The 20466-nt window shown below is 41.3% G+C and overlaps 1 protein-coding gene and 1 long non-coding RNA gene across 2 annotated transcripts in view; one reads left to right on the top strand and one right to left on the bottom strand.

The window, feature by feature from the left end:
* Nucleotides 1–1720: 1720 nt before the first annotated feature.
* coa1 (cytochrome C oxidase assembly factor 1) overlaps nucleotides 1721–20466 on the bottom strand; it is a 66171-nt gene continuing 47425 nt past the window's right edge. Inside the window, exons 2-5 of the mRNA XM_069912750.1 lie at nucleotides 9870–9985; nucleotides 2936–3087; nucleotides 2562–2638; nucleotides 1721–1904 (exon numbers count right to left, since the gene is read on the bottom strand). Coding sequence (XP_069768851.1) covers nucleotides 1817–1904; nucleotides 2562–2638; nucleotides 2936–3087; nucleotides 9870–9966 — 414 coding nt within the window. The 5' untranslated portion in view covers nucleotides 9967–9985 and the 3' untranslated portion in view covers nucleotides 1721–1816. The remainder of the gene's footprint in view (nucleotides 1905–2561; nucleotides 2639–2935; nucleotides 3088–9869; nucleotides 9986–20466) is intronic.
* On the top strand, nucleotides 1846–16557 carry LOC138750665 (uncharacterized). Its single transcript, XR_011349454.1, has 3 exons — nucleotides 1846–1927; nucleotides 4799–4827; nucleotides 15848–16557. It is a non-coding gene; the product is annotated as an uncharacterized lncRNA (long non-coding RNA).

Raw genomic sequence — 20466 nt, 5'->3', positions numbered from 1 at the left:
GCAAAGAGAAAAACTATGCTTATTGATTTAATTTTGCATGGTAAGTTTAATTAAAGCTGGCTGGAGCAATTAACTATTCTGTACTGATTACAAAGTGAAAAATTCCAGCTTGAAATGGTAAAGACACCAAGCTCATGATTAATGAGTGGTATGCCAGACAGTTAGCATCTAGTTAAAATTGAAAAAAATAACTAGCTGTGGATATAAAACAGATAATCTGCTGCAGCCTGTGGGGTCACGCAATGCAGAAAATTGGCCAGGTTCTCAACACAACTTGGTGGGAAAGAAAGGAGAAAATAAGTTGGCATCCAGAGACAAACATCCCTGTTCTGAGACCTTTTTGTGCAAAAATGGAACAGCAGTTCCTTCAGAAGGTGGTCAATCCACAGCTTGAGGACTGAATAACTGCAGTGAGTAGAGAAGTAAAAATGTGATTGCACTGGATGGAGCTTTCCAAAAATGTCATCAGGCTTGGATGAGTTTAGATTGTTCTCTTTGGAATAGAAGAGTTTGTAGTGAGCTTTCATGAACGTGTATGACTGAGAATAAACAAGGTCTGCAGATGCTGGAAAACTGGAACAAAACACAATGCTGGAGGAACTCAGCAACTTCTATATCTCACTGCCGCAGGGCGTGGTACCCACGTGTTTCAAACAGGCCTCAATAATACCTCTGCCCATGAAGAGTGTGTTAACCAGGTCTAAATGACTACTCACTGGTGGCACTCAAATCCAAAGTGATGAAGTGTTTTGAGAGGCTGGTGTTGAAGCACATCAGTTTCTGTTTGAGCAACGACATGGATCCATTCTAATTTGCCTATGTCAGTATGCTCTTTATCGACTACAGTTTAGCATTCAACACCAACACTAATCAGCAAACTCCAAGACCTGGGACTTAATATTCTACTGAGTAATTAATCCTGGATTTCCTCACCTCCAGACCACAATCTGTGTGGATTGGTAAGAACATCTCCTCTACAATCTCCTTCTGTACAGGGCTGCATTCTTGGCCTCCTGCTATACTTGCTTTCCACCTATGTCTGTAGCTTGGTATGACAACACCACCCACAAATTTGCTGACGATACCACAGTAGTGGACTGCATAAAAAGGGGTGATGAGTCAGCATACAGGAGGGAGACTGAAAACCTGGCTGAATGGTGCACCAACAGCACTCTCTTTACTCAATGTTACCAAAACCAAGATGATTGTTGACTTCAGGAAGGGAAAATCAGAAGTGTACGATCCAGTGATCATTGGGGGATGAGAGGTTGAGCGGGTGAGCAAATTTTAATTCCTGGGAGTCACTTCCTGGATCCAACACATTAATGTCACAATGAAAAAAAGCACATTAGTGCCTCTACTTCTTCAGGAGTTTGCAGAAGTCTGGAATGACATCAAAAACCTTGACATTTCTATAGATGTGGAAAGTGTGCTGACATGCGACATGACAGTCTGGTGGGGGGAAACACCAATAACCTCTGAGTGGAAAGCCCTGCAAAAGGTAGTGGACACAGCCCCAGACATTACAGGCAAAATTCTCCCTACCCATTGTGTAAATCTACATGGAAGGTTGCTGCAGAGCAGCAACAATTAAGGATCCTCACTACCCAGGATGTGTTGTGTTTTTGAAAGACCTACATTTGCCACAAAATTTGTATCTATTATTTTTTTAAATTTTGTTTCCTCTTTGTCAGTTGATTGTGGCTACTGGATGCAGGAATTATGTATATTGATTTATTAAAGGACATCATGTTATCAGCAAGATCATGTACATTAGATAAAGTTGAAAATCACTTTGAAAGCCATTGCATATCCACTAAGTTTGTTCTTCATCTTTGGTTGTAGGGTGGAGTGAAAATTGTTGACCATTTAGCAATTGGAGAACAGCTTCTTGGAGAAACCACCTAATAAGAGAGGAAAAATATAGGTAAGACTCTGAGTGGGAGGGGGAAAGAAGGAGGACAGGGATGGGGGAGAGAGAGAGAGGGGGAAAGGAGGAGGAGGAGGATGGGGAGGTTGGGGGTGTTGGAGGAGGAACCGGGAGGTGTTGGGGGGCAGAGGAGAGGATGCCAGAAAAGAATCCAGAGGGGATTGGGGCTAGAGGAGGAGGGAGGTGTGTAGGGGCCAGAGGGGAGCAAGACAATGCACCACTAGGAGAGTAGCCAGAGGAGGGGCCAGAGAAGATGAGCCAGCGCGGGCATAGGATGTGCCAGAGGAGATGAGCCACAGGAGGAGCCAGTGGTTATACCAGAGAAGACACCAGAGGATGTGGTGCTGAAGGAACCTATGAAGATGCCAGAGGAGCCAAATATTGTGGGATTAACCAATGAAGCTATTGTTTATAGATAGAAACAAGAAAGGAATGATCACTTTGAGACTGTATTAAAGGTACACCAATAGGAATGGGAGGAGTACATGTGTATTAATATTGCAGGAGGCACCCATAGTGCAAAGAGCTGAGCAGGATGGAATTTAATTATGTCCAAGAAAGCTTTCTAAATTAATATATTTACAGTTTTCAAAAGTCTATTTCAGCACTTTGGATACATGATAAAAGTTACCTTTTCTGCTCACTGTCTCTGATACAATAGGTATGGAGATAACCAGCTGACTTATTTCCACACACCGGAATTTTAATCTGCAAGCAAATGTGGCATATCCATTATGAATAAATAATGGTTTTGGAAAAGCTATTTAGTAAAAGAACTCTAGATTGTATTCATTTATTTTAATTATTCTTTCCCAGTTATTATTCTTCAAGCACAATATATTTTTCTGTAATGTAGCATCCTGAACGATACAAAGACTGAACATTTAAATTGGAAATTGGAATACTACTATGTACTAACACACTAGATGAAAATCAGATTGCTGGTTTTTGCAGAATTGACCCACAATTCAGGTGCAATAGCAGAGTTAAAAATGAATACTATACCCTTGCACTTATTCCATCCACCCGATTGTTTCTGTCGGTAAGTTTGATATTTCGGATCTGGAGAGGAGGAGCTCCCAAGGCAGCCAGCGCCACATCATTTTTCTTGAGCTCATCGATTGCCAACTTGTAGTATTCTGACTTGGCAAAATTTTCTGTGAAATCATACAGTTATCAAGATCTACACCAAACCCAGATGCGTGACCACAAAGAGCAGAAAAATAACAAGAAATAGGAGCGGGTCGGTCAAGTCTTCTCTTGAATTCCATAACTGGAGGAAAGGTGGGGGAACCTGCTCCCCATAGAGAATTCAAAAGATTGTTTAAAAAAAAAAAAATCCTCTTCATTTCCAACTTCAATGGGTCATTCTGAATGAAACAATTTCAAAATTCTCTCATAAGGAAAAACATTATTATAGATTTGTAGAGCAAAGGAACTGACTGTTCATTTCACTATCAACCACCCACATATATTAACCCAATTTACCACCATGTGATCTTTCTATTCAATGATGCCACATTCACCTTTAACATAAACATAACATAACATAACAATTACAGCACGGAAACAGACCATTAGGCCCTTCTAGTCCGCACCAAACCAAACACCCCTCTCTAGTCCCACCTCCCTGCACAATGCCCATAACCCTCCATCTTCTTCTCATCCATAGACCTGTCCAACCTTTTCTTAAATAATACAATTGACTCCGCCGCCACTATTTCTCCCAGAAGCTCATTCCACACGGCTACCACTCACTGAGTAAAGAAGTTCCCCCTCATGTTACCTCTAAACCTCTGCCCCTTAATTCTTAACTTATGTCCTCTTGTTTTAATCTTTCCTCCTCTTAACGGAAATAGTCTATCCACATCCACTCTGTCTATCCCTTTCATAATCTTAAATACTTCTATCAAATCCCCTCTCAACCTTCTACGCTCCAAAGAATAAAGACCTAATCTGTCCAATCTCTCCCTATACTCTAGATGCTTAAACCCAGGTAACATTCTGGTAAACCTTCTCTGCACTCTCTCCACTCTGTTTATATCCTTCCTATAATTAGGCGACCAGAACTGCACACAGAACTTGATTCTTTTAGCACTAACCCTTTAAAATCTTGCATTTTCAGTAGAATTACTGTTCATTCTTCCAGAGGGCCACCATACTCAACTTTGTCAGGTGGGTTTAAAAACAAAACTGCTGGAGGAATTCATGAGATGGTTGACATTTCTGGTCTGGACCTAACATCAGAACCAGTGCTGAGCCAAAACCAACCATCCTGACCTGATGAGCACCTCCCTCAGTTTGTTTTTTCTCCAGATCGCGGAGCAAGTCTCCCTATCTCTCAACCAACCAGGCCAATCTGGACCAAACTATCTCTAAAGCAACTAGCTTTCTCCCAAAATTGGGAAAAAACATTTTGACTAATTGTCCAACAATTAGTACTGCAGCACCTTGTAAAGCTGAGGCAGACTTCCTACTGTTAAACTTAAACTCCCTTGCAGGGATGAATCATTTGTTATCTCCAATGGTAACTTTACATTTCATATAAGAAGACAGTCAGATCTCTCTCTACAACAACATCCAAACAATATTCTTCTCTTCTATTCCCCTTACCAAAGTACCACCTTTTTCTATGCACATTTTCCACCATATGCCTAATTTTTTCCCACTCACAAGCCATCTACATAAGTGTCTTCATAATGTTTGGGACACAGACACTTATTTTCCTTTATAAATCAAAGTTTTAAATTTGTAATTAAATAATTCAGACTATTAAAGAGCACATTCCATATTTTATTCAAGGTTATTTGTATACAGTTTGACCGTGTAGAATTACAGCACCTTTTATACATATTCCTCTCATTTCAGGCCACCATAATATTTGGGACAAAGCAATGGTATGTATATAAAAGTAGTCATGTTTTGTACTGTGACGGGTTATATTATACATAAATTTCTTTAAAAGAGATAGATTGTTGGGGGGGGGGGTGGTTCGTGTGTGGGTCACTTCACAGAGAAGCACTTCACAAAAGAGATCTCATTTAAAATGCAAGAGTTTGGCTGAAGCCAGTCATGCAGGCACCAGTGGCTTTGCAAAAGACAATGGGACTGTTTTGGATGGAATTTTAAAAAGTAGGTGCAAATGGACAGACCGGGCTCATACCTGATAAGATGTTTCAAAGATTGGGTTTGGAGTCTTGGGAGTGCTTGTTTGGTTTTCACAAGAGAGAGAAAAAACAAACAAGATTCTTCTCTGAGAGAGCGCAACATGAGAAGCTGGTAAGCTGGCTTGTTGAAACCCCATTTTGAAGACTGGTTGTGAGTTCTGAGTTCAGCCTGTCAAAAACCCTTGTGGTCCTTAAAAGAGGAAATGGCTGGCTAGTGTTTCTCCTGAAAGGAGACAAGAGGAATTCTGTGGTGCCCTGGAAGAAGAGGTTATCAGTTAGAAAAACCATGATGGGGCAGGTTTCTTCGGCAAGACACTGAAGTTCTGATCATGGAAATCAGTTTGTGTGTGTGTCTAACGAGCAACATATCTCTCTCTGAAACCAGCGAGAACCTTCCTGAGCGGTAACCATTTACCTTTAATCACCAGAGCTTGGGGAAAATTCATAAATGTTAAATTCTGTGCACAGTATAAGAATTGCCTGATACTGGTGAACTTGGAGGAGTGAGACATGAGATTGGACTGTAAATCAAAGAACTTTCCTACACTGCATACATGTGCACTTAGAATTTAGAAAGTGATTAGGTTAAGTTAATAGTAATAAGCTAAAGTTTGATCCTATTTTTAATGTTTAAAGAGAATTAAAATCAATTTTTTAAGTAATCATTTGACTTGGTGAATTTCTTTTGCTGCTGGGTTTTGGGGTCCTCTGGACTCGTAAAAGTGCTTTGTGGATATCCATTGCATGCAATGACTTCTTGAAGTCTGTGATGCATAGACATCACCAGGTGCTGAGTATCTTCTCTGGTGATGCTCTGCCAGGCCTCTACTGTAGCCATCTTCAGCTCCTGTTTGTTTCAGGGCATGTCCCCTTAAGCTTTCACTTCAGTATATGGAAGGTATGTGAGTGGGAAGAGAAGGTTGAGAATCACTGATCTAGGCTCAATTGTTACTGAAATATTTTGCTTGAGAAAAATTGTCATTGGCCCATTTCCTTTGGTGTTATGAAACCGTGCAGATAACGAGTCAATTGGGGACAATTAAAACAATGGTTTTCCACCTTTTTCTTCCCACTCACATACCACCTTAAACAATCCCTTACTAATCACAGAGTACCTATGGCTTAGAAAATATTTTAAGTGGTATGTGAATGGAAAGAAAAAAGGTTGAGAACCACTGCTTTAGCAGTATGTTTGAGATTGTTGTCTTGGTGTAGGATGAAACGCCATCCAATGTGTTTGGAGGCACTTACTTGAGCAGGTAAAATGTTTCTATACACCTAAAAATTAATTTTGTTGTTGACATCATCAGCTACATTATCAATGAAGATAGGTGTACCAGTACTTGTGACAGCATACATGCCCAAGCCGTAACAAACTCTTCATGTTTCACAGAGGAGGTGGTCTGCTTTGGATCTTGGGAAGTTCCTTTACACCTCCATTCTTACCATCACTCTGATACAGGTTAATCTTGGACTCATCTGTCCACAAAACCTTTTCTAGAATACTGCAGACTCTTTTAAGACTTATTGACAAACTAATCTGGGCATTCTGTTTCTGTGGCTAACTAGTGGTTTGTAACTTGCAGTGTAGCCTCTATATTTCTGTTCCTGAAGGCTCCTGAGGACAGTTGTCATTGACATAACCACACCTGCCTTCTGATGTGTGTTTCTGATCATTCAGACATAAGTTTGGAGATTTTTTTCTTCATTGTGATGAGTATTTCTCTGGAATTCCAAGGAAGACCTTCTATGCTGAAGATGGTCTCTTTGTGAGTACTGAGCTCATTAGAACACTCTTTCTTCTTAATGATGTTCCAAACTGTTGATTTTAATCATCCTAAAAGTAGAGCAGTAGATGTGGTCTATTTGGATTTCAGTCAGGCTTTCAATAAGGTTCCATATGGAAGGTGGGTGAGGAAGGTTCAGGAACTAGGGATTAATGTTGAGATAGTCAGATGGGTTCAAAGATGGCTAGAAGATAGGCACCAGATAGTTATGGTGGACAACTGTCTGTCAGGATGGAAGCCAGTGATGAGCGGTTTTGGATCCTTTGATGTTTATCATTTACATTAATGATTTGGATGATGGGGTGGTAAATTGGGTGAGTAAATATGCAGATGATACAAAAATAGAGGGAGCTGTGGATAGTGAGGAGGATTTTTGTGGACTGCAGAAGAGTGGGCTGAAAGGTGGCAGATGGAGTTTAATGTAGATAAGTGTGAAGTGCTTCATTTTGGGAAGAATAATCAAAATAGGACATATGCAGTGAAGGGGAGGGCATTGAGGAATGCAGAGGAAGAGCGAGATCCACCTTTGAAGGTGGATTCTCATGTAGATAGGGTGGTGAAGAAGGCTTTTGGTATGCTGGCCTTTATAAATCATAGCATAGAATATAGGTGCTGGGAGGTGATGTTGAGACTGTTCAAGGCATTTGTGAGTCCAAGTTTGGAATATTGTGTACGGTTCTGGTCCCCAAATTATAGGAAGGATATCAATAAGGTCGAGAAGGTGCAGAGAAGATTTGCCTGGATTGCAGAATCTGGAGAAAGATTGAGTAGACTGGGTCTTTATTCATTGGAGCACAGAAAGTAGAGAGGGGATTTGATAGAGGTATATAAAATGATGAGGGGAATAGATAGAGTAGATGTGTATAGGCTCTTCCCCTTGAGGGTAGGAGAGATTGGAATGAGGGGTCATAAGTTAAAGGTTAGGAGACAAAACTTTAGAAATAACACAAGAGGAAGCTTCTTCATTCAGAGAGTGGTGGCTGAGTGTAATGACCTTCTGGAATAGGTAGTTGCAGCAGGGTCAATTTTGTCATTTAAAAGAAGGTTGGATGAGTACATGGATGTGAGGGGGTTGGACGGTTATGGGCAGGGAGCAGGCAAGTGAAGCTAGTGGAATTTCACTTAACCTAACCTGTAATGGTTTCATGATTATATAGTTATACAGTTTTGGCAATGTCTCTTACTGTTTTAAAGGGCAGATGAACTCTCTCATAGGGTCAAATGACATTTTGCAAACATGTGCCATGAAGTGTGGAAAGGACATCCCTTGTATTGAAGCTTAGACTGGCCATTCACTGCAACAGAACTGACCTCACATGCTGCTGGATCTGGGAGGAGATGGCGAGAGGATAGGTTTAGACCTGTGCAATTCCCTGCTCACCTAACATCCATTAATGCACACTGTTCCTTTTTGAGGAGTGGGGTATCCTCATACTGACTCATACACACACTGACTGAAAGCATCCATCATCATCTTATGGGATGGATAGCCAGATTACGGTTTTATTCTTGTGCTTCAGCTTAATAATGGCTTCACTGACATTCATTGGCACAACTCTGGTCCTCGTGTTGAAAAATGGCAACTACAGATTCAAAAGGTGATCAAAAGCTGAGAAGCAAGCCTAGCTCTCTTATTCCTGCACCAATGACCTGAATACTCACAAACAGCTGTGAAGCCAAATGTCCCAAACATTATGGTGTCCTGAAATGGGGGAACTATGTATAAAAAGTGCTGTAATTTCTACATTGTCAAACCAAAATACAAATAAACTTGAATAAAATCTTGAATATGCTCTTTAATTACATCAATTATTTGATTACAATTTAAAACAGTGGAGCACAGGGGCAAATAAAGGAAAAATGTGTCTTTGACCCAAACATTAAGGAGGGTGCTATAACTTTGCTTTATATCACTTTTCTGTCCTTGTGCTCTTTTCACAACCTGTTCTCTCTTTCCATCAAGAAACTTGACTGCAATGCACTTCCTTAATCCAAGGTATTAGTATAAAATATAAATAGTTAAGGCCCAGAATCGACTTCTCTGGCACCCTTTATCTATTGTTTGTCAACCCTGACCCTAAAACTATTAATTATTGCAGTCACTAAACATTCTGACCAAGCAATCGATAGATAAATAGTAATGCATTGCTGGGAGTGGTGGTGGAGGCTGGTCTAATAGTGATATTCAAAAGATTCTTATATAGTCACATGGATATAAGAAAATTGAAGGGGGTTATGAATTTGAGGTAGGGAAGGGTTAGATGGTTGTGGAATAGGTTTACAAACAGCCAGCACAACATTGAGGACTGAAGGGCCAGGACTGTGCAGTAATGTTTTACATCCTATGGTATAAAAGTGTAATATTAAATTACAGGTATATTGACTAATGACTATCATCAATTGGTAGGAAATGTCCAGCCAATCGAGTACTTGAGAAGCCACAGATTGGTAGTCTTGTTCTAAGTGACTGTAGGATTACTCAAGAGTACAAATTACCCATAATATTTAATTTGTTGGAAAGCCTCTACTCTTTACCATGGCAACACATAGCTGAACCAGTAACTGAACATTTGGGCAAATTGTGATGATGAACAAGCATTTTATTACTCAAAAGTAAACCATTTAGCAACAAGACATGCTATTTTGCATGGTACTTGTAAAACAATGCCTATGATCACGAGCTTTCATCGGGAAGTAACAATTTTCGAATGACACGGGCAATACCATTGTTTGCACCAAGTACATTACTGTATCCATAGTACCCTGTATCAACAAAACTCAAGAGAAACGAGCCTTCATATATTGTATATAAGCTCAATTCCCTAGCCAATCTAAAATTTGTCAATTTTTGTAATACATTTTTGACTATTTTCAGAAAGGATAGAAGCAGCAGTTTTGTTTGTACAGTTTTTGTACACTGTACTTAAAACAGGTTCCTGAAGAAAAAAAGCATTTGTATTTCAAAATAGGTCATGTTTTACTTACGTTGCACAAGATAATACATTATTGCACATCCTCCTCCAGAAACTATTCCCAAATATATTGCCATCTGTTGTAAAGCATGTGTTGAAACAGGCATCATGAAACTTCACAGAAACGAACTGAAAGAAAATTGGATTTCAGTAAAGTACAGCCTCTAATACATTTGTAATCTCATATTCAAGTTAAAATTACAGATAACAACAAATCTTGTTTATTTTATTTAAAATAGAAAATTCTACAGTTTGTCTGGCCACTTCATCATGGAGCTACAGGTGATAGGATAGATCTTGAATGAATACTTTACTGTGGAAGAAGCCATAGAAAAAAGGAATTTGGGGAGATGAATAGTGCAGTCTTGAAACACATGAAGGTATTAGAGGTTTTAAGTGAATTAGAAAGCTGAAATAAATTTATGGACTGCATTGATGTCTTGGTGTCCAAAAATATTTTACAGATCTTGTGATGAAATTTCTGGATATGAACCATTCAAACATTAAAAGGACGCTATGAGTGAAGGAGGACTAAATTTATGGTCACACATGCAATTCAAGACATTAATTTTTAATTCAAACAAAATCTACAATTTAATTGCTTCTGACACAGTAAAAACCAGTGAAGCATCTGCTACATCACCATAAATGTCAATCTTAAAAAAAAACTGTAAAAGCACATGCAATGTAAAAATGTGACGGTGCTCCATTCTGACCAAGTACTGCAAGTAACAGGACAGCAACTTGATGAGATGGGCCCAGCAAGCCTTTTTGCTCAATAAGGCAAAGCCATCTAAACGAACACTTGATATTTTTCAGTAAGACCCTTGATTAGTTAGCAAAATAGATTAATGCCAATGATAAAATGACTGGTCATTTTGGAATAGCCTCCAAAGAAGAATTTTTTTTTTTAAATTGTAATCTGGTCAACATCACTTATTCTGTTTACTGTGTTCATTTCTCTCTTCTTTCAGTCCACCTTTTACCTCTTCACTCCAACACCCCACCCCTCCCCAACTTTGCAGTTCCCTATAAGCCAGTTGGTTCTACCTCACCAGCTGATTCCATGCCTATCATTCCTCATCTCGTTCCACATCATTTTCCAGCCTCTTCTTCACCTGACCATCATCCCCCTCATCATCTGTAATGTTGGGAAGGGTCTCTGATGCAAACCCAAAGAGGCCAATCAACAGGGGCTATCTGTTCACCAGCAATAGTGTGGTTCAGATCTACATAGTTTCCATGAGTCTACAAGGTCAAACATCCCCATGTGTACAGGTGCATGAGTGAAGAGCTGATTACCAATGCCACAGCCAGAAAGATAGGATTTTTGAGCAAGTAAACATAGAATATTGGAGTAGTATTAGGCCATTTGGCCCTTTGAGCCTGCTCCTATTTCAATTTGATCTTGGCCAATCATTCAAATTCAATACCCTGGTATCCCAAAATCCTTAATCTCTTTAGCAACTAGATCAGTGGTTCTAATCCTTATTTCCCCCACTCAAATACCATTAAGTCATCCCTTACCAACGACAGAGCATCTATGGCATTGAATGCCATAGGTGCTCTGTGGTTAGTAAGGAATGACTTAATGTGATATATGAGTAGAAAGAAAAAGGTTGAGAACCTCTGCACTAGATTGTGTAATTCCTGCATCTTACACCATCCTACAAGTGCTCTGTGGTTAGTAAGATGGTATGTGAATGGGGAAAAGGGCTGAGAACCACTGTCTTATGCCAATGTCCATCCACGTGGTCCCATTTGAATCCAACAGAACAGGACACAGGCCTTGCGCTTTTTCTGCTATGACAATCGAGCCTGACCTTTTTAATGTTCGCTTTTCCACATTCCTACAAATTTAGTAGATTTAAAAAAGTTAGCAGGCTGGAGCATTTAAAGTGAATAATTATATGAAACACAGTCAGCTCTCTTCAACCCTATTTCTTTGGCTTGGCTTCGCGGACGAAGATTTATGGAGGGGGTAAAAAGTCCACGTCAGCTGCAGGCTCGTTTGTGGCTGACAAGTCCGATGCGGGACAGGCAGACAAGGTTGCAGCGGAAAATTGGTTGGTTGGGGTTGGGTGTTGGGTTTTTCCTCCTTTGCCTTTTGTCAGTGAGGTGGGCTCTGCGGTCTTCTTCAAAGGAGGTTGCTGCCCGCCAAACTGTGAGGCGCCAAAATGCATGGTTTGAGGCATTATCAGCCCACTGGCGGTGGTCAATGTGGCAGGCACCAAGAGATTTCTTTAGGCAGTCCTTGTACCTTTTCTTTGGTGCACCTCTGTCACGGTGGCCAGTGGAGAGCTCGCCATATAACACGATCTTGGGAAGGCGATGGTCCTCCATTCTGGAGACGTGACCCATCCAGCGCAGCTGGATCTTCAGCAGCGTGGACTCGATGCTGTCGACCTCTGCCATCTCGAGTACTTCGACGTTAGGGATGAAAGCGCTCCAATGGATGTTGAGGATGGAGCGGAGACAACGCTGGTGGAAGCGTTCTAGGAGCCGTAGGTGGTGCCGATAGAGGACCCATGATTCGGAGCCGAACAGGAGTGTGGGTATGACAACGGCTCTGTATACGCTTATCTTTGTGAGGTTTTTCAGTTGGTTGTTTTTCCAGACTCTTTTGTGTAGTCTTCCAAAGGCGCTATTTGCCTTGGCGAGTCTGTTGTCTATCTCATTGTCGATCCTTGCATCTGATGAAATGGTGCAGCCGAGATAGGTAAACTGGTTGACCGTTTTGAGTTTTGTGTGCCCGATGGAGATGTGGGGGGGCTGGTAGTCATGGTGGGGAGCTGGCTGATGGAGGACCTCAGTTTTCTTCAGGCTGACTTCCAGGCCAAACATTTTGGCAGTTTCCGCAAAGCAGGACGTCAAGCGCTGAAGAGCTGGCTCTGAATGGGCAACTAAAGCGGCATCGTCTGCAAAGAGTAGTTCACGAACAAGTTTCTCTTGTGTCTTGGTGTGAGCTTGCAGGCGCCTAACTGGAAAAAGCATTGAATAGTGAAAGATTTCAGGAAGGAAAATTAACAGGCTGTTTTTCACTTTCTTCATTTCCATTGAATTGCTTGTCTATCCTTTTCTTTATTCATTGCTAGATATAATCAGAACATCCTGATGACCTCTCCAGATTCAACCGTGTTCACATTTCCTGCGTGATAATATTTAGCGAATACTACTTCACCACAAACCATAATTTCCAATACATTCAACAGTAGCACAAGCGCTTTACAGCCAGCTAAGAAGTTTTTGTTTAAAAAAAGAGGCAAATTATCAAAAAATGTTAGAAGTGGACTGGATCTGCTCATGTTTCCAGGGAAATTGGGAATAGGAGTAAGCCATTCCTGCCTGACCATTCAATTAAATTATGCCTGATTGATCTTGGCCTCCACTTTGCTGCCCTTTAATCCTTACCTTATAGGTCTATCTCAGTTTTGAATGTATTCAAAATCTCAGCAACCATAGACACCTGATGAACAAAGTTCCAAAGATTTGCAACTTCAGCAAAGGAGCTCCTCATTTTGGTTTTGTGGTCAACAACTAATCCTGAGAATAAGACCCTCATTCCAGTTTCCTCCTTGAGGAAAAATATCTTCTCAGCATTTACTCTACCAAGTCCCCTCAGAATCATATATACTGTGCTTGAATAAGATCATTCCAATGGGTGAGGATCAAATGCTCATCTTTCTTCCTGTGATCATCCCAGGAATCAAGCTACTGGGTTTGACCAAAACATAATGCAGCATCTCAGGCACAAACTCACCCATCCTCTGTACAGTTGTGGCAAATTCTCCTTAGATACAGTGCCTTCCATAATGTTTGGGACAAATGCACTTGTTTTCCTTTATTTACCTTGTGCTCTACAATATGTCAAACAATTCACATACAATTAAAGAGCACATTCCAGATTTTATTGAAGGTTATTTGTGTATATTTTGGATTGACCATGTAGAAATTACAGCACTTTATTTTTTACCTAGTCCCCTCATTTCAAGACACCGTAATGTTTTGCACATTTCACTTCACCAGCTGTTTGTGAGCACTCAGATATGTTTAATTGCTTCAATTTGAAGATACAAGAAATCTCTACTTGCTTCAAAGTTTTTGATCACAACTGGAGTCTGTAGTTACCATTTTTCCACACGAGGACCAGAGTTGTGTCAATGAAAGCCAAGTCCCAGTGCCAAGCATCTACACTGCTCTCCTCAACCTGTCCAACACCAATCCCTATTGGTTGCCACTTAGGGTTCATTTCACACTGAGTCTCACAGCGATGAGATAATTTTAACCACTTCACTGTAGCAGGAATGCTAGTGGATGCAATCAGGCTCAAACCAATCCAGTGCAAAAGAATTGCTGGAGAACTCAGCAGGCCAGGCAGCATCCATTGAAAACAGGCAGTCAACAATTTGGCTTAAGCCCTTCTTGAGAGATGCCAAAAAAAGGCACATGCCCAAACAAGGGTGGGGGGGGGGCAGGAGGAAGGTGAGGAGCATAAGCTAGCAGGTGATAGGTGGGAGGGGGAAAGAATGCAAATAAACTACTGATAAGAGAAGGAAGTGAAAGGGGTGGAGAGCTGGAGGAAGGGAGATAGAAGGATAGGGAAGGTGAAAGAACAGAGGGAGGCAGTTAACGCTAACTGTCTTTATTGGTGTCATCGGTTTGTAGATGCTGAGATGCAATACAAAAGTGTTGTTCCTCCAATTTACACAAGGCCTCAATCTGGCAGGACAGGAGGCCACAGTCAGACATGTCAGTGTGGGAATGGGATGTGGTATTGAGGTGGCTGGTCACTGGGAGATCCTTGCTTTTTTCCGGTGATCAGAGAAAAAATTCTCAATGAAGTGATCTCCCAGTCTGCATTCAGTCACCCAATGTACAGATCACATCAGTAGCACCAGATACAGTAAGTGACCCCTGACAGATTCACAGATGAAGCTTCATTTTGGGGCCCTGAATAGTGGTGAGGGAGGATGCGCACTTCTTCCAGACATAGTAGTAGGTGATTGTAAAGGTTAAAACATTGTGGGTTTGATTCTTTTGATAATTTGTGCCCATCTCTTTCAGAAAAATTATTGTTTGTAACGTTGCCATAGTTACTATGATGTAATATGCCGTAATATTCGAGTGGATCGAGAGTTTGCATCTCATTCTTTGAAGAATTATGGAGACACAAGCTCAAGATACTTTTCTTTGAATTCATCTTTAATTTCATCTTATTTTGTTTATTTTTTAATATCTGTTTAAAGTTGAATATCGTTATCACTAGACAGTTTACTCATCATTATGAAAATCTCAATGCAAAGTTATGCAAATTGTTTATTTGTTTTATCAATGAAGTAAAGCTACTTAAAGCTTCTTCTACAAAGTGTGGTTTATTGGATTAATAAGACAATAATTTGGAATATCGTTGCTCTCGTTTCCTTGAAGATGGCACGTTTTGAAATTGGGAAATATTAGAACTTGGAAAGTGTCGTCTCTAATGATTGGTGGGAAGGGATGAGTGGACGAGGGCGTCTCAGAGCGCACAGAAGAATGGAGGAGATGGGAAATATGTCTGGTGGTGGGATCATGTTGAAGGCTGGTGGTGTAGTAGATGAGGACCAAGGACAGTGAGCGGATGGGAGAGGGCCAGGACAGTGTGCAGGAAATCGAGGAGATGCAGGTGAGTGGCAGTAGAGGGGAATCTGGGGATGAAAGGATCCAGAGCAGATGTGCAGGAAATAGAGATGTGGGTTCAGACTGAGTGAATGTAGCTGCCCAGTCTCTGCAAACATTTTGTTTACCTTCCAGTGCAGTCGACATAGCAACAAGGAGCACATAGTTCTGCACCTAGTTCGTAGCAGTGGTGTCCCACTAACTCTCTATGCATAATGCTATAATGATTTTTCAATCTTGACAATGTATCCCAAGTACAAAGTAATTTTATTGCAATCATACTGCTGTTATCATTCACTTGCATAAATATTTAAAGTATTCATTTTTTGCATTTAGCTTCGAGGTTGGAGGGTGCCTCGATGGAATTCATCTGACAAGGTGTTAATGTACAAGATACATCTTTAGACACAAAACAGAGTCAAAAGCCCCTTCTCGCACTGGCACCTTGTCCCAGGAATTAATGGGAAATTAACCGGTTAAGGCTCCAGTGGAAAATGAAAAGAATCAGCATGCCGGCATCAAATGACGTCAAATCACACTGGGGATTGACAGCCTCTACCCCAACTCACATCCCCGGCATCAGCTAATGCCGGTGTGCCGATTAAATCAATAGAAAAAGGACAGCAGAAAGTCACTCGTTTCCAGTTAAAAGTAGACTCTCCTATCCCCAGGGATGAGTAGAAAAGCAGACAGTATCCTGGTTAAAGGTGACCCAGTGGAAACAGCACAAACAGCTTCCTATCCCAGGACATTGCTCAGCCAGTGGGAAAAGGGCTAATAATAGTAATCTAGAAAAAGAATTACTGCTTTTGTGGTAAAAGTATAAGCTTGCCATAAAGCATGCAGGAACAGATATAATTCTTACATGTAGATCAGATGTTTCCATTAATACTATGAAATCTAAACATCATGTTAAAGCCACTTCATTTCCTCTGAAACCACATTGTTTCATGTGTGACACGAGAATTACTTTGAACCTCCATGTTTGATCTATTGTCAGTGAGTTTTTTTGTCTTTGTATCAAAATTCTTACTTGCTGCAGCCAAACAGGTACATTTGTAACAAAAATTACAGAATAGATAATAAATATTCAGTTATCTTTGTGCAAATAAAGTGACTACAATGGTGCAGACAATCTTATTGTGGTGTGAGAACAGTCCATTCATGTATCAAGAGCCTGATATCTATTGGAAAGAAACAGTTCTCAAACTGAGAGCCTCAGACCCTTGAATTTATTGCAGTGAACGTGGCTAGACTCATTAGAAATTGATTGGTGTGTGATCACTGAAATAAACTGAAATCTCTGCAGATCGTGTAAACTGGTGATTTTAGCCATGAGTCACATTAACATTCTTGTCACAATTTAAATATTTTTGAAATCTGATGCAAAAAAATGTCAATCATTTCAATCCTGGTAGCAAAATTAGCTGAACTTACAAGTAAGCATTCATTCCATTGCTAGCAATGTAGAACTCTGACTCAACTATCACTTCTCAACCTGTCCTGCATGTGTACTGACAGGTTTGCTTGCCTGATAGGTACGGACTTGGCTGAGTGGTAACACTCATGTCTAAGAATCAGGTCATGGGTTCAAACATTAGTCCAGAGACAACTTTGATTCTAAGGGTCACTTAAAACTATATACTCAGAGAGCCTTACACTCACAAAAGCTACAGTACAATCTTTCAGATCAGATTTTGAAATCAGCCCTTGTTTGCTTTCTCAGATGAATATTAAAGATCCCACAGCACTAGTTAAATAGGAGTCCTTAAACAGAGGTGTAGATCATTAATTTCACTGCTATTTGTGAATACTTTCTAAATGCAACTTGTGTTCTATGTTACAACACTTCAGAAGTACATCATTGTCCTTAAAACTCACCCAGCATTTTGATAACTCTCCACCTCCTCCCACTCAACACTCTCTCCCTCTTTGCTAGCTCTAAACTAAGCCTTTGAAAAGGGGACGATCATATCTGGCAGCCAGCTGGCTTCTGAATCTGGCTGATTGCCACGCAGGAAGCTCAGCCCAAACATTCAACTGAGATCCTGTCATTAAACTTGACAGCACTTGCCCCTTCCCATGTTTCTGATTCCTGGTCCTTGGTTGTTCTCACCTCCCCCTCCATGTTAATGTGAGTTTCAAGCCAGGATGTTCAGGCTGCCAGTCCAACCATAATCATTACATGAATTAAGTGCAGCCCCATGCTTTGAGATTAAGACACTTGGAAATGATATTGTGACAAAGGCTTAAAAAGAGAGAGAAAAAAAAGACATTTTTAAGGGAGGCAACCCATCAGTGAAACAGGAAGGTCTGCAGATGCTGTGATCATAGTGAATACACAGAAGTATTGGAGAAACTCAGCAGGTCCTGCAGAGTGCATGGGAGGCAAAAATATATAACTAACATTTTACACCTAAGCAAAAAGCAGGTAGGCACCTGCATAAAAAATAGGTGGAGGAGGGTTAGGGGGACGAGCATAGGCCAACATCACATGGATAGGAGGACAGGGTAGAAAAGCTGAGAATTGATTGGGGAGGGGGTAGCTCTGTGAATGCAGAACTGCAGGAAGGAGACAGGGATCAGGAAAGAGGGAGACAAAGAGAAGCAGTTTCTGGAGGAAAAGAGACAGGGATAGAGAAGAAGAGAGACAGGTGAGAGGGCCCAAAGGAAACCTGTGGTCAATGTTAATGCCATCTGGCTAGAGGTCGCATTGATGGAATACTAAGCATTGTTCCTGCAGTTTGCAGGTGGCATCAGTGGGCAGACATGTCGGTGTAGGAATGGGCCAGGGAATTGAAGTGGGTTGGCACTGGGAGATCCCTGTCGCCACAGAGGAAAAACCAAATGCGCTCAACAAAGTCATCTTCCAGTCTGTATCCAGTTTCTCCTATGTAGAGGAGGCCTCAATGAGATCACCACATGCTGCTTCACTTAGAAGGGTGTCTGGGTCCCCGAAAGGTGGCAAGGGAGTAGGTTTGGGCACATGTAGCCTTTCCTGTGGTCACAGGGATAAGTACCAAGGAGCAATTGATGGGAAGGAATGAGTGGACGAGGTACTCACAGAGGGAGCAGTCCCTACAGAAGGCAGAGATGGAAAGATGCGTTTTGTAGTGGAACCACACTGTACGTGGTGGACATTGTAAAGGATATTTTGGATGCAGAGGGTGGTGGGGCAGCACGATTGGCATAGCAGTTAGTGCAGGCCTTTAGTGCACGGAACCAAGGTTCAAATCCTATGCTATCTGCAAGGAGTTTGTACATTGTCCTCGTGTCTTTGTGGGTTTTCCACAGGGACTCCAGTTTCCTCCCACCATTCAAAACATAATGGGGGTGTAGGTTAATTAGATGTAAATTGGGCAGCACTGTGTTCTATTCTATTTTATTTAAATTAAATTTAAATTTAAAAATGTAATTTATCATATGGAACAACTTATCCTGGGAGCAGATACAATGGAGAAGAAAAAATTGATAGAAAGGAACAGAATCCCTACAGGGGACAAGGTATGGAGAGATGTAGTCGAGGTAACTCTGGGATTTGGTCAGTTTGTACAAAATGTCTGTCGAGAATTTGTCTCCCAAGATGGAGACAGAAAGATCGACCAAGGGGAGTGTGTTGCTGGAGATGGACCAAGTGATTTGAGGTCGGTGTGGAAGATGGCTGCAAAGACTACAAAGTTGACGAGCTCTTATTGATGCATGAGGCAGCATCAATGTAATTGATGCATGAGGCAGCATCAATGTAGTCATCATGTAGCGGAAGAAGAGTCAAGGAAGCCTTACCTGTATAGGCTTGCAGTGTGGATTGCTCCACATAGCCAACAAAATGGCAGGCATAGCCAGGGCCCAGTCGGGTATCCATGGCCACTCCTTTGACTTGAGAAAGTGGGAGGAGACAAAGAAAAAGTTATTGAGGGTGAAAACAATAACTTCAATACGTGGAGGGTGGTGGTGGAGAGTAACTAGTTGTTGAGGTAAAAACAAAAGGTTTTAAAGCCTTTAGACAGGGGATGGAGGTGTATAGAGATGCAATGTCCATGGTGAAGATGAGGCAGTCGTGTTTAGGGAACTGCAAATTGTTAACATGATGGAGAGCATATGAAGTATTGCAGATATAAATACAGAATGACTAGACCACTGAGGAAGAAAACAGAAATGAGGTAGGCAGAAGATGTAGAAAACATGTGCCTCTAGGACAAATGGGTTTGCTGATCTTGGTTAAGTGGTAGAACCAGGTGGTGCAGAGTTGGGAAACAATGAGGTTTGAGGCCATGGAAAGGAGATGACTAGAAGTGATGAGTTCAGAGATAGTGTGTGAGACAGAGGCTTGATGTTGTGTGGTCTCATATACATCAGAGAGACTTGATGCAGACTAGGGGATCTCCTTGTGGCAGTCTATTTCAATTCCCTGCCCCATTCCCATGCCAACATGTTTGTCCATGGTCTCATGTACTGCCCAACCATCTGAGGCAACCCACAAGTTGAAGGAACAAATCTTCTATTCCATCTGGTCACTCTCCATCCAGATGGCATTAACATTGATGACTTTGGCTTCTGTTTGGACCCTCCCATTCCCATATCTCTCACTTCCTATCCCATGTTTCCTTTCCTCCAGCTCCCTACCCCTCATCTCTCTCTTTCCCTTTCCATCTGTCTCCTTTCCTCCAGCGCTGCATTCACAGGGCTACCACCTCCCTCTCCTGATCAATTCTCAGCTTTGCTCTCCTGCCCTTCTATCCATGTTCACCTATGGCCTGTGGTCCTCCCCTTTCCCTTTCCCTTCTTCCCTCCTCCCCCCCACCATTTTATTCAGGCACATTTCTGCTTTTTGCTCATACCTTGATAAAGGGCTGAAGCTCAAAATGTTGGTTCTATATCTTTGCCTCATATTAGGGGCATGTTTAAAATCTAACTTGACAGCAGGACCTGTCAAGTTTCTCAGGCAACTTATATCC

Source organism: Narcine bancroftii, chromosome 1, assembly GCF_036971445.1.
Source record: "Narcine bancroftii isolate sNarBan1 chromosome 1, sNarBan1.hap1, whole genome shotgun sequence".
Taxonomy (NCBI): Eukaryota; Metazoa; Chordata; class Chondrichthyes; order Torpediniformes; family Narcinidae; genus Narcine; species Narcine bancroftii.
Note: the sequence above shows the minus strand (reverse complement) of the source record. Positions and strands in the feature narration are given on the sequence as shown.